The 14,013-nt window shown below is 45.8% G+C and overlaps 1 protein-coding gene and 1 pseudogene across 3 annotated transcripts in view; both read right to left on the minus strand.

The window, feature by feature from the left end:
• Positions 1 to 1,469: 1,469 nt before the first annotated feature.
• LOC125394422 (small ribosomal subunit protein uS8 pseudogene) lies at positions 1,470 to 1,907 on the minus strand (annotated as a pseudogene).
• Positions 1,908 to 3,695: 1,788 nt separating this feature from the next.
• LOC125394637 (uncharacterized) overlaps positions 3,696 to 14,013 on the minus strand; it is a 53,188-nt gene continuing 42,870 nt past the window's right edge. Inside the window, exons 3-6 of one of the 3 annotated variants that reach the window (XM_085690577.2) lie at positions 12,462 to 12,545; positions 10,634 to 10,805; positions 8,233 to 8,302; positions 3,696 to 6,137 (exon numbers count right to left, since the gene is read on the minus strand). In XM_085690577.2, the coding sequence (XP_085546703.2) occupies positions 5,931 to 6,137; positions 8,233 to 8,302; positions 10,634 to 10,695 (339 nt within the window). In that variant the 5' untranslated portion in view covers positions 10,696 to 10,805; positions 12,462 to 12,545 and the 3' untranslated portion in view covers positions 3,696 to 5,930. Of the gene's footprint in view, positions 6,138 to 8,232; positions 8,303 to 10,633; positions 12,546 to 14,013 lie in introns of all 3 variants that reach the window. The other 2 variants (XR_015002241.2, XM_087910798.1) reach the window with 2 other exon arrangements.

Here is a 14,013-nt window from a genome sequence, read left to right on the forward strand (position 1 = left end):
CCAGCTCCAATTAAATGCTTTTTATTTAAAAAAAAATAAAAGTAACTTGTCATGGTGTCTCTTCCCAACAATAAGATACTGACTAAAACACCATGGTAGCTTTTTAACTAGCCAGACCATACTGATATCCGAAGACTTTCGAAACTTCATCTTTAACCACTTTCACTTCCTCTGCCAAGGCTGTGCTGTGGCTCCCTGCTGGCCCCTTTCCTGAAAAGACACCAGGCTTCAAAACGTTTCTGACTGAATCCTGTTCTTGTGGACAATGGCAACTGTGCCCTTCCCAGAACCAGGCAACCAGGAGACACATGACCTCTCTCCTTCAGTGGCTCTGCAGCCTTCTCACCCATTTCCCTTCAGACAGGGACTCATTATGTAGCCCTGACGAGCCTGGAACTCCCAGAGCTCTGCGTGCCACTGCCTCCTGCGTTGTTAGGATCAGGGTATTGTCACCACATCTGACTCGCCTTTGCAGTGTCTGTCCCCAGCCCTCCCTACGAGCCCAGGACACAACCACCTGCTGAGTCCACTGAGTCCCAGAATCTTGCCGACCACAAGGGAGCACACCCTCCACCCTTCAACTGCTACCTCCTTCCTGTCTGTTTGCTTCTTAGGGTGACTGACCACAAACCGAGGGGCCTGACACAGAAGCAATTTATTCTTTCACACTTCTGGACCTAGAAGTTCCAAACCAAGACGCCAGCTAGTGGGTTCCTTCTGGGGACCCTGAGGGAGGCTCTTATTCAATGCCTTCCTTGGGGTCAGGGGCCTCAGGCCATCCTCCATGTTCTTAGTTTTAGATGCTTTGATCTAGTGTCTTTTAAAAAAAAGCAATAAATATACATCTACTTTTAAATGGAGATGAAAAGGCACTACATGTTCACCATGGGATGTTAAATGTATACCTTGATATTCACATCGTCTCCTCTCCATTCTGTGTCTCTATGGTTTTTTCCCCCAACATAATGTTTTTATTGATTATTTGGGAGTTACAATGTTTTTTTGCAAGGTCAAAATTTTTATTACCTTCAAATTTTCTATACCATTTTCAAACTTTCATTACAATAAGAATTCACTAAATATATAATATATTCTAGAAGAATTTTACTTGGCACATAGGAGAAAAGAGGAGCTTCCTTTTTTTTTTTAGTTGATTTATCTAATATCAGTGAATATATTCTCAGTGGGCATTTACCCTGAGCTTTATCTATGTTGTTAGATTTTTTTTCTTGCTTTTTATTATTATTGAAAGGCAAAGCCAACTTGAATTCTCATGAGATGCAGCTTGGCGTCTAAGTAGGAGAGCATCCTCCTCATTACCAAACATCCTTCGTGTCCTCTGAGAGAACACAGAGCTGCATCACCAGCGAGAAGGCTACGGGGACCCTAGTCCCCAGGGAAATTGTTATTATTTTTAAATATTTGACACAATTCCTTTTTTTTTCCATAAAAGCTTTTTATTTGTTTTACATCTCTAGAAAAAGAATCCCAGGATTTTCCCTCCTGTGTGCTTTCGTCTCACCTCTTCATGATCCATGATGCCAGCGGAGGCGGTCAGTACAATGAAGCCAAACTGACGGGACGGGAGCAGATTGTTCTGCCAGTTTTCTAGGTTTTTGAGTTGCACATCAAATCTAGGGCTTATCACGCCACACTTGTTCAACCTGCCTGTGAGGTTCACAACGATCTTCCCAGATTTGTGGTCATCAGTGATTTCAAATTCGCCAATGTAACCGTGCTTCACCCTCACGGTTAGGTACCGAACGATGACTTTGGAGCAGGGCCTGATGAGGACCTGGCGTTTGCCTCTCTTCTCTGCATTGTTGATGCTCTTGAGAGCATCAGCCAGGACATTCATGCGCACCATGGTGGCGGCGCGGGAAGATGGCGGAAAGAGGGTGGGAGGGCCGAACGCATGGAGTTATCTGACATAATTCCTTTATTGAATCTTGGGGAGCTTTACATCATGCTTACCTCCCAGCCCCTCCATATCCTCCCCTCCCCTCTGTAGCGCCCACCCCCATAAACATAAAAAAAAAATCAAACCAAACCGAACCAAACAAACCAAAACCAAAGGAATAAAAACAAAACAAAACAACAGAAACCTCTTCGCTGCTCCATCTTTTACACCTCTCAGTGTCCTGGTGGCATTGGGAGCTTCGGTGTGTCACACAGGAGACCAATCAGCTTTACTAGCAAATGTCGTTGCAGTGAGCCACTGGTCTGGTTCAAGGCCTCTGGTTTCTGGGACACTCTTATTCTGGATCCTCACTGTGCCGCCTCCCTGAGAGCCTGCTGCCATGGAGATCAAGCGGTTATTGTTTCACAGGACCAGTCCCTTCATAGCTCCAGCAGGTCATAGATGGGCTAGATGTTAGGGTGGGCCAACTCCAGGCCTGGCTGTGGGCCTAGGTGGTAGTTGAGCTGGTCAGTCCAGGCACTGGGACCATACCCCTTAGGGGAGGGGTGGAGTCAGCTCTCCCCTGTCTGTGGTGAGGGGTGGGGCTGTCTCTTCCAAGTGTGATGAGCATTTCTCCCATGAGGGCCAGGGCCACCTCTCTTGCTGCACTGTCCACTGAAGAAAGGCAGGGCTAACTACCCCATGGCCAGAGATGGGCTGGCCTCCTGAGGTGACACAGGCTAAGATATCCACACAGACCCCAGCAGCAGCAGGACCATGGATCTAGACATGATCCTCGGCAGCAGCCTGGGCCCAGCACCACCCCGGCGCCAGGTGGCAAGAAGGCCTCCCGGGTCTGCTGGCTCCTCACCATCTTCCCTTCTTCTGTTCCTCCTCTTTCCACGGCACGTGACCTGCTCGCTCTGCTTCTCTTTCTCCCTGGTTTCTCGGCCACAAGCCCACTCATCCTCATGGGACCCACGTGGCAGTGGATGTCTTCCTGCCAGCCCGGGTCTTGAGGAGTTTAACATAAGGCACCTTGATCACATTCATTTCCCAGTCTTCTCAGGCCAACCCCGCCTCCCTTATGATCTCTCCCAAAGAAAAGAAGAGGAAAATAGAAAATACCAAGTCCAGTTTGTGCTGTTCACATAATCACCAGAGCAAGGTCAAATTCCCAGGAGCTAATTGTAACACGAGGGCCGGCTTGTTGGGGTATCTATCCCGCCTGGCACCCCAACAAGTCGGCAAACCCCAAAGAAAACCAATCACACAGAGATCTCTATAAGTTATAAAGCTGATTGGCCCATTAGGTCAGGCTTCTTGTTAACTCCTATAACATATATTACCCCATTATCCTTATCTATGTTAGCCACATGGGCTCAGTACCTTTCTCAGTGTGACAGCTTACATGTTGCCTCTTCAGTGATCTGCGCAGGAGTGGCGAGAGAGCTTCCTGTGTCCCAGAAAACTCCCAGTCTCTTTGCTCCACCCCTACTTCCTGTCTGGCTTTCCCGCCTATACTGCCTGCCTGGCCAATCAGTGTTTTATTAAAATATGATTGACAGAATACAGACAATTCTCCCACAGCTAATCCCTTAAAGAAAACTGAGTCCTTCCCCACCCCACCGCACCCCACCCCCGCCAGAAGTCATCAACTGTGAAGAGCTACACTTCGGGATCCCTAGCAGAATTTTTAGGAGTTCTTCTCAATGGCTTTCTGTTGTCTGAATTTTTTTGTCCTGCCCAGTTCCTGCAGTCATTAAATACCAAAGAAATCACACAGAGGTCTACATTAGTTATAAACTGATTGGCCTAGTAGCTCAGACTTCTCATTAACTCTTATATTAGCCCATTATTCATGGCTATGTTAGCCACGTGTCTCGGTACCTTACTTGACGAGGCAGTCACATCTTGCTTCTTCTGTGGCTGGGTCACGACTTCCTTCTTCCCAGAATTCTCCTGCTCTCATTGCCCAGCCTATACTTCCTGCCTGGCTACTGGCCAATCAGCATTTTATTAAAATACAATTGACAGGGTACAAACCATTGCCCCACATAGACTATTTCTTTTAGGGGGACTGGGGGGTGGGTTGGGGGAGAGAAGTTGTCACAGAAGCCTGCGAAGTCCCTTAGTCTCAACTGTGAGTCTGCAGTCACCAACACCACTGCAAGAGAAGCTTCCTTGCCCTTTGCTGTCAGCAACAGCATGGGCCATGGACATCAACAAGTCCCTCGGTTACAACATAGGCATGACATCTATATAGCCTTCGGCAGTAACACAGACCATGGCCATGGCCATCCACACAGCCTCTGACTGCAGCATGGATCACGGGCACCATCATGGCCCTTGGTGCCAGCACAAGTCATGGATATCAGCATGTCCTCCTGTGGGAGCATAGGCCACAGCGCCTCTGTGTGGTTTTATAAAGAGAGCAGTCACCTTAAGCCAGTATTAATTCAGAGATTCACTAAATACATCTGCAAATGCCTTATTTCCAAAGGAGGTCCCGTCTTGGGGTTCTAAGTGGATATGAACTTCTGGGGACCCTCTTCATGCCAGCATAGTATTTCTCTACTGTGGCTGTTGGAGATTGTCAGCCTGGAAAGGTCAGGAATTGCTGAAGAGACAAGGCATGCCTGTGGGAGGTTATTTAGATTAGGTTGATTGAGGTGTGGATACTCATCCGAAATGTGGGATCCTGGGCTGTGTCAAAAGCAAAAAGCAAGCTAAGTACGGATATTCATTGTTCTCTGCTTTTGAACTGTGGACACAGGGTGGCCAGCTGCCTCATACTCCTCTGTCGTGCCTTCTCTACCATGATGAAGACTATATCCCCTAGATAAGCCATAATAAACCATTCCTTCCCGGGCTGTGGAGATGGTTCAGTGGATAAAGTGTTTACCATGCAAAAGTGAGTGTCAAGTTTGAACCCTCAGAACCCATGTCCATTTGGGTGCAATAGTACATATCTATAACCCCAGTAAACCCATGGCAAGAATGGAGGTGGGCCAGCTTGCTAGAGTATGCCTGGTAAACCACAGAAAAGGGGATCCTGTCTCAAGCGAAGCAGAAGGCAAGAACCGGCACCCACACTATGGCATGTGTGTGCCAGCTTGCTCTTTCTCTCTCTCTCTCTAAGAAACCAAAACGTTCCCCTCCTTAAATAGCTTTTTTTCAGATATTTTTGTCAAAGCATCGAGACAAGTAAGTACTCGCAATCTCACTCCTACGCTTTCTTTCCTCTTGGGGACAACCCCCTCTTCACTTCAAACTGTCACCAGTAATGCTGTTCACCGAAAGCAGCAGCAGAGGCAGTGACCGGGGGAGACTGAAGAACGTTTCTTTGTTACTAAGGCACTGCCTCTCTCAAGGCTGTTGTAGTCCACTTCAAACATCCAGTGGCCCTGAGGGAAGTAGGCACCTCAGCAAGGCGAAGTGAAATGCAATGTGGCCTAGAACCAACTGACTTTACAGTCTTCGCACATACTAGATATTAATAGAATGTTGGGGATGTATAAGGCCAGAAGCCCTGCCCTCTTTCTACAAGAAATCCAGCATAGAAGATAACAGTAAATGCCAAGTAAGATAGGCGCGCCTTGAGAGAAAAGAAAAAACAAAACCAAACAGAACTGGGATGGAAGAGACGGGAGAGAGGAACTGTATCCCACCGAAGGGCCTGGATTGCTTCCTGAAGAATGTGGCTGCTGCATGGGGAATGGAAGGAGATTGAGGACCACAGGAAAAGTTCTCACTAAGTTTCAAACTCCAGGTCTCCCCAGTTCGGCCTCCAGAACGCTGATATTACAGGCACCGTCCCCAAGGCTCAGTTTAACTACTGTGAGGTGACATTAGCTAAAAAGGAATGGGGTCACAGCAGGGCTGCAGGGTAAGCAGTCATGTAGGCTAAGGGAACACAGAGGTAGCCGAGGGAGCAAGTGGCCACAAGGGTTGTAGGCCGGCTTTGTCACTGGAGAAAGCTGAGGCTGGCTATGAACAGCACCCCGTGAGTCAGATCCCCGAAGCTTCCTCACTCAGTTTTCTCGTGAAGTAGGGAGTCCATTCCTGGGTCAGCAAAGCTCAGATCAAGTGTAAGCCTGCGCAGGCTTCTCTGATTTACAGTTGTGGTTGGCAACAAATTTTTGTTGTGGTCCTCACCCTCGTGGGTGTAGTTTCCGTGAGCCAATGACAGAGGCAGCAAGCAACAGAAGCCACTATGTTCACCTAGGGAAAGAAGCTGCAGAAAGAGCAAACAGAGTTGAAGAATGGGAGGTGAAGATGGGCTCGCCAACTGTGCTGTGAAGGTTGATAGGAAATTCTACGGTCAACCAAGGGCTGGCAGAGGCCTACACAGACTCATATTTCAAATGCTTGGTTCCCAGCTAATGGTACTGGGGAAAGGGGAGAGGGAGCAGATCGTCCAGTGGTACCCGTTGTCTCCTGGTTTCTTCTCTGACTTGATATTTGCTTAGATATAAAATCACATATGAATACATAGGTTTTGCTTCATGTATAGTTTATGGGGCCATAGTTTTCCAGTTCATACCCATCCCTTTACCTCCTATACTCCTTGTGTGCACCTACAAGTGTCCTTTCTCATTCTCTGAGCTATTGATTATCGATCACGGTATTAGCCGCTTTTCTGGTGCTGTGATAAAATGCCACAACCGAAGCAATTTACGGAAGAAAGAGTTTGTTTGGGCTTACAATTCCCAAGGGCTGAGTACATCATAGTGGAGGCAGGCAGCAAACAATAGGCGTGGGCGCTGGAGAAAATGGAGCTGAGAGTCACACTCTTTACTATAAGACTGAAGTAGAGAAAACAGACTGAAAGAAGGAGAAGCTTTCATTCTCAAATCCTGCCTCCAGAAGCACACTTTCTCCACCTCCACTGCTCCTCCTGAACGTCCCCAAACAGTGCCACTAACTGGGAACCAAGTGTTCAAATGCTAGAGACTGAGGATATCTATCTATCTATCTATCTATCTATCTATCTATCTATCTATCTATCTATCTATCTATCTATCTATCTATCCATCTATCATTTATCCATCTATCTATCATCTATCATCTATCTATCTATCTATCTATCTATCTATCTATCATCTATCTATCATCTATCTATCTATCTATCTATCTATCTATCTATCTATCTATCTATCTATCCATCTGTCCCATCTCTTTCATCTTTTTCTTCCTTTTTTCATTAAGAGAATTGATTTGTATAGCTCACAGTTTTGAAGACTCACAGCCCAAGACTGGCTAGACCCAGATGACTAGTCTCTGATGAGGGCCTTCTGTTCATGTCACAACATGACATATGACATCATGGAGCAGAAAGGAACAGCAGACTGGAGAAGTCACATAGCAAGAGAAGCTTTAAAGCAAGCAAGCGCCAAGCCCCCAATGAGCTCAGATGGAAGCTCATTCTTTCTTCTGAGACTACAATAACCACCCAGGGTGCCAATCACCTACCAGGTCCCATCTCTCTGTTCTAGGTTTTTTCTTTTGGGCCACCAAGGCCACCAACCAGCTCCCAAATCATGGCATGGAGAATTCTTATTAGTCATAAATACTACCTACCTTAGGCTTGTTTCTGGCTACCTATCTTTTTTTAAACAATCTGTTTCTCTTTACCTTTTTCCTCAGTGCTTTCTTCTTTTCTTTCCTTCTGTATACCTTACTTTCACTGCTTCCTCCAGTGTCTGGCTGACTGGCAGCTGCCTGGTGTCTGGCCCTGGGCGTATCCCCCCTTCTCTTCTCTCGTGCCCCTTTCCTCTCTCATTCTTTCCTCCTCCTCCCCGCTTTCTTCTCCTGAGCCTAGAATTTTCCCCCTGCTATTTATTCTCTCTGCCTGCCAGCCCTTCCTATCCCTCTCCCGCCTAGCTATTGGGCATTCAGCTTTTTTATTAAACCAATCAGGTATCTTAGGAAGGCAAGACAAAACAGTGCAACGCATCTTTACATAATTAAGCGTACATCTTTACATCATTAAACAAACGCAGCATAAATAAAAGTAACACGCCTTTACCCAGTTAAAGTAATATTCCTCAACATAAACGAAACACATTTTTGTTCAGCTAAAATAATATTCAACAATGCTTCTCAGTATTCTTTTCTCTAAAAGTATTTTTATCAAAATTTTTTATTCTATATTTTCATTTTATATTTTATTATATATTTTTGATCATGGTCTTCCCTCACGCAAACTCATCCCAGACCTTCATTATCCACCCAACTTCACACCCTTTCTCCCTTTCTCTAGAAAACAAATAGGACTGGAGAGAGTGTTGCTCTTGCAGAGGACCTGGGGTTCAATTTCCAGTACTCACATGGTAGCTCTCATCTGGCTGTAACTCCAGTTTTAGGGCAATCTGATGCCCTCTTTGGCCTTCTTGGGCACTGTATTCACATGGTGTACGCAGACATATATGCAGGCAAAATATCCACGTACATAAAAATAAAAAAAAACATCAAAAATGGGAAAACAAACATCAAACCAGAATTAAAAAAAGCTGCAAGAAACACACACACAAGCACACATTCTCCCTCCCCTCCAAAGCCATAAAAACACAATGAGTGGTCATTTCTTATTCACACCACCACAGACACTTACAACTTGCCAGGTTCTAAGGACCTGATCAGCACTGGGTCACAGCTGCATGCTCTGCCTACTTTGCATAGTCCTGACAACCCAGTCAGATAGACCTCTCCTCCCGCTTCACAGAGAGATGATCGCTCTTGCAGTGACCACACAACTAGTGAGTAGCGGCGTGCTTCCTCAGGCCTGCACAGTGTCAGCGACCATACTGTAAATATTACCCTACCCAGGCTTCTTTCCCCAGCAAGGTCAGTGTGGCTCTTAGTTCTCAGCACACTGGTCCTATTCTCCCACCAACTATCACAAAATTGTGTGTTTGTGTGTGGTATGCGTGTGTGTGGTGTGTATGTGTGCATGTGTGTGGTGTATGTGTGTGTGGTGTGTGTATGTGTGTGCATGGTGTGTGTATGTGTGTATGTGTGTGTATGTCTGTGCATGTGTGGTGTGTGTATGTGTGTGTGCATGCGTGTGTATGTATGTGTGTGTATATGTGTGTGCGTGTGTGGTGTGTATATGTGTGTGTGGTGTGTGTGTATTTGTGTGCATGTGCATGTGTGGTGTGTGTGTATGTGTGTGTGCATGTGTGTGTTTGTGTGTGTGCATGCCTCTCTGTGTGTGTGTGTGTGTGTGTAGGGGAAAGGTGTCTAAGGGGAACAGGGTGATTAAAGGGGGAGTGACAGACATAAACTCTTGCTAGAGTCCATCTAGCTTGACTGAGGACAGGGTTAGGCTGTGGATGTTTGCACGTCTCTCATGCCTGGAAGCATGTGCTAATCAAAGGCGTTCCCATCTACAGCTGTCTGTAGGCAGCTGCCTGCCAAACACAGAGGCCATTGGTACAGGTCCTCCCCACACCGCTCCCCACGGTGAGCCTGGCCGGAATACTGTCTGAGAGGTGCAATGCTGTGTGTGCAATACGCTTGGAAGATCAATGAAGTCTGATGTCAAAAGATGAGTAAATGGGACTGGAGAGAGATGACTCAGCAGCTAAGAGCACTGGCTGTTCTCTCAGAGGACCAAGGTTTGGTACCCAGCACCCACATGACAGCGCATAACCTCTATAACTCCAACTCCAGGGAATCCGATACCCTCTTCTGGCCTTCTTGGACACCAATCACATACATTGTACACACACACATATATGCAGGCAAAACACTCATACATGTAAAATAAAAAAAGGGAAAATAATTTGGTAACTTTCACCAAGAACATTTTCATGGCTGGGATTGTAGCTCAGTGCTATAGCAGTAGCCCAGTAAGGTTCTATGTTCAAGTCTCAGCATTGCATACACACATATACAGATATGCACACACACGTACACACACATACACAGACACGCACAGATACACACACAGACATAGACACACATACTGGCACAGATCCATACACACACATATATGCACATACGCATATACAGATACACAGACACACACAGAGACACATACATAGGCACATACAGCACACATGGACACACACAGACATATACATCACATATACAGATATACACAGATACATACACTCAGACACCCACACATACAGACACATAGACACACTCAGACACACACACAAACACATACACTCAGACACATACATATAGACTCAGACACACACACACAGACACCGACACACACATAGACAGACTCAGACACACACATAGACACAGACACAGACACTGAGACACACACACATAGACACAGACACGCAGACACACACACATAGACGCAGACACACTCAGACACACACATATAGACACACATACACAGACGCACAGATACACACACATGTAGAAACACACATATACAGAGACACAAACATACACAGAGACACATTTCTGTGAAGGTTTAATGTGACAATTTAGGTAAAGCCTGAAGAGTTTTTATTAAAAATGAGTGGACTTGGTGAGTGAGCACAGGCCGGAAAGGAGGCTTTTGTTTTAGGGGTCTCTGGTTTGTCTTCAGTGGCCTTTCAAAGTGACTCTCTGGAAGGGTTAAGATTGGGATGATCTAGAAGGGATTCATAATTTTATTAGGAATAAAGTTTGAAAATAAATATGGGGGTTGGGTGTCTACTCCATCAGCACAGCGCAAGCTCAGTAAGCCTGGAAGCTGGGCCCAGGCTCAGCACCGCTCACCTGCAGAAGCCGATCTGTCTGCGGGGGCTAGAAGGAAGCTCTGCAGTACTTTCAGCAGTCATGGTTCATTTCCTGATTCTGCTTGTCAGGCTCCCCTAAGCCCCAAAGAACACCAGAAACCTTGTGGTTCCCCCAGCTGTTTTCTAGGCTTCTTGCCTATTTGGTTTCGAATCTAAAAGGAAAACTTACTTCAATAACATTTTAATCACGTTTAAAATTTTTGTCCAACAGTAGTGCTAGGAACGATAAGCTCTACATCGTGGTCCACTTGCCAAACTCCTCATAAGGACTTGTTTGGTTTTAAATAGGTGCGGAGAAGGGCTGAGACAAGGTGTCACACAGAGATCGCTTTTGCCCAGCCAGTCTCAGCCAGAGAGCGGAGGTCACTGGAGACTCCTGGGAGAAGGCGGAGTGTTGCTTCTGGCCGCCATCAGTGTTGCTTTATGCAGGAGAAAGGAGTGAGTAGCAAAGCTTTTCCAGGCAAAAAAGTTACAGAGAAACACAGATAAGATATTTGACAATCAGCCGGGCGGTGGTGGCGTACACCTTTAATCCCAGCACTCGGGAGTCAGAGGCAGGTGGATCTCTGTGAGTTTGAGGCCAGGCTGATCTACAAGAGCTAGTTCCAGGACAGGCTCCAAAGCTACAGAGAAACCTTGTCTGGGGCCGGGGGGAGACATTTGACAATCTTAGTGAAAACTCAAAACAACACAGATAGGAGGCGTTCTAAATTCACTCATTCATTCTCCGAGGCACCTATTAATCCACTCGCCAAGTGAGCACTGAGCAGGGAGACGGTGTGGGAATGAGTTGTTGGCTTTGAACAGCTGGTTGTACGTGGCCAAGACAGTCAGCGCTGGTGACGACAGGGTTTTGTAAATGGCACAAGGCCACAAGGTGTTGTTTGCCCACACTTAATGCAGGTCAGCCTGGAGCAAAATGAACGTGTAAGGAAGGGGAGGGGATAAGGAGCTGAGAGACCTGGAGACTGGAATACTGCAGCGAGGGGAGTTGGTGAGACTGCCAAACACCAACCGGGAATCCAAGATTAATCTAGAGAACTTCATGTTCTAAAATCTTGCTTTGTTTCCCTAAGCACGTGAGCTTGGATGATCTACCCCAACCATCTGGCTAAAGGGCAGCCAGTTGTGCTGTTGTTGCCCATGGTGTGGGATCCATTCTCGAGTTGAAGAAAGAAGCTGAAGTTGAAGCAGTTCGTTATTTCTCAATTGTAAATCCCTCTGTATCTCAAAGAAGAAACCAGATAAAGCTTGTTGAACAAACACTTTGTTTTCTGTGTAGGGATGTGGTCACCTCGAATGGGATTCGCTGGTTAAATTATAACCTTACGCTTGTGCTTACGCGAGTCACTCTTACCCTGCTGACCTTCAGGCAGCTACAATGACGAGCTCATGCCCAGTTTGGAAATGAATCAGGTTGTCAAGTTTTGAAGGTTGTTTGGAGAGGCCTTTAGAAAACGTGCCAGGCTAACTCCGTCACATTTTCAAAAACAAGAAGTGGCTATTAGTGAATGTCTTAGTTAGGGTTTCTATTGCTGGGAGGAAACACCGTGACCAGAAGCAACTTGGGGAGGGAAGGGTTTGGGTTACCCTTCCATATCACAGTTCATCCTCAAAGGCAGTTAGGGCAGGAACCTGGGGGCAGGAGCTGATACAGAGGCCATGGAGGGGCACTGCTTACTGGCTTGATTCTCATACCTTGCTCTGCCCATTTTATGGCACCCAGGATTGCTAGCCAAGGGTATCACCACCTGTAATGGACTGGGGATCCCATCAATCACAAATTAAGAAAATGCCTACAGGCTTACCTGTCTCCTGCCCGATCTTAGGAAGGCATTTTCTTGGTTCCTTCCTCACAGATGACTCCAGCTTGCGTCAAGTTGACATAAAAGCTAACCAGGACAGCGAATATATAAAAAATAATTTTCAAAGGCTGTTTGACTATCAAATCCCCAATCATTTCCAATTTGAGTCAGGTCAGAGAAGAAATCTTCAACTGAAATGTGGCCAGAAACCACAATGCAAAGAAACTCAACAGTTGGCTCCAGTTTCCAGGAGTGAGTCAGGAAGAAGTCAGAGTCAGCCTCGCAAATTTTACCCCTAGGACCAGTAAGGTGGCTCAGTGAGCCAAGGCGCTTGCGGCCAAGCCCTGGTGACTTGAGTTTGATCCCTGAAACTCATGTGGTAGAAAGAGAGAAGTTATTCCCCAAAGTTGTCTCCTGACCTCTATAGTCCAGCCATGGTGTGCACACAGTAATAGGTAGAAGAAAAAGCCTACTAAGTAGTTGGGGATTTGGCTCAGCAGTGGAGCTATTTAGAAAGTATAAGGCCTTGGGTTCAGTCTCCGTGAAATGCCAGCACTGTTTTATGACTGTAATTATTAGTCAAAACTGTCAGGTGGTGCCAGGCAGTGGCGGCACATGCCTTTAATCCCAGCACTCGGGAGACAGAGGCAGGCGGATCTCTGTGAGTTTGAGACCAGCCTGGTCTACAGAGCAAGTTCCAGGACAGGCCCCAAAGCTACAGAGAAACCCTGTATCGAAAAACCAACCAACTAACCAACCAACCAACCAACCAACCAACCAAAAAACAAACAAACAAAAACCAAAAACAAAAAATCAAATAAAAAACTTCCCAACCCCCAAAAAAGTAAGGTGGAAAGATATAGAGAAATTAATAGCAGTTTTCCCACAGAGAGATTTCTTTGAGGACAAAATAATTATATGTAGGTTATGAATTTAATTTGCATTGACGTATTTCTATATATCTTATTATATAACATTAATAAATAAAAGTTCCTTATGGGAAAATTGGAAGGTATAAATAAACGAAAGGGTGACAACACTCAGTCACAGGCACATCCTTACAAAAGTGAGAGACAGCAAACTAGGACCACAGCTAAGGGAGAGAATGCTAACTCAGCATGTGTAGGACCCTAGGTCCAAATCCTAATGTGTGTTCACACACACACACACACACACACACACACACACACACACACATGTGTGCGCAGGAAGGGAGGATGGGAGAGAAGGAAGAGGAATTATACTGTTTATAACAGAAAAAGTAGAAATTAGGATCAAATTTTCTTGTAGTTGTTTGTTTTACTCACATAAATACACACACACTCATAAATGCCTGGCCTTAGCTTGCTTATTTCTAGTCGGCTATCCTTTCTCCTGCCTTGCTATTGACCGGTCAGCTCTTTGTCAGACCATCAGGTGTTATAGACAGGCCAAGTAACACAGCTTCACAGAGCTAAACAAATGCAACATAAAAGAACGCAACACATCTTTGCATCGTTGAAACAAATATTCAGCAGCATAAGCAAATGTAACATATCTTAAAATAACATGCTTC

This window comes from Myodes glareolus, chromosome 1 (genome assembly GCF_982192425.1).
Source record: "Myodes glareolus chromosome 1, mMyoGla1.1, whole genome shotgun sequence".
Lineage (NCBI taxonomy): Eukaryota > Metazoa > Chordata > Mammalia > Rodentia > Cricetidae > Myodes > Myodes glareolus.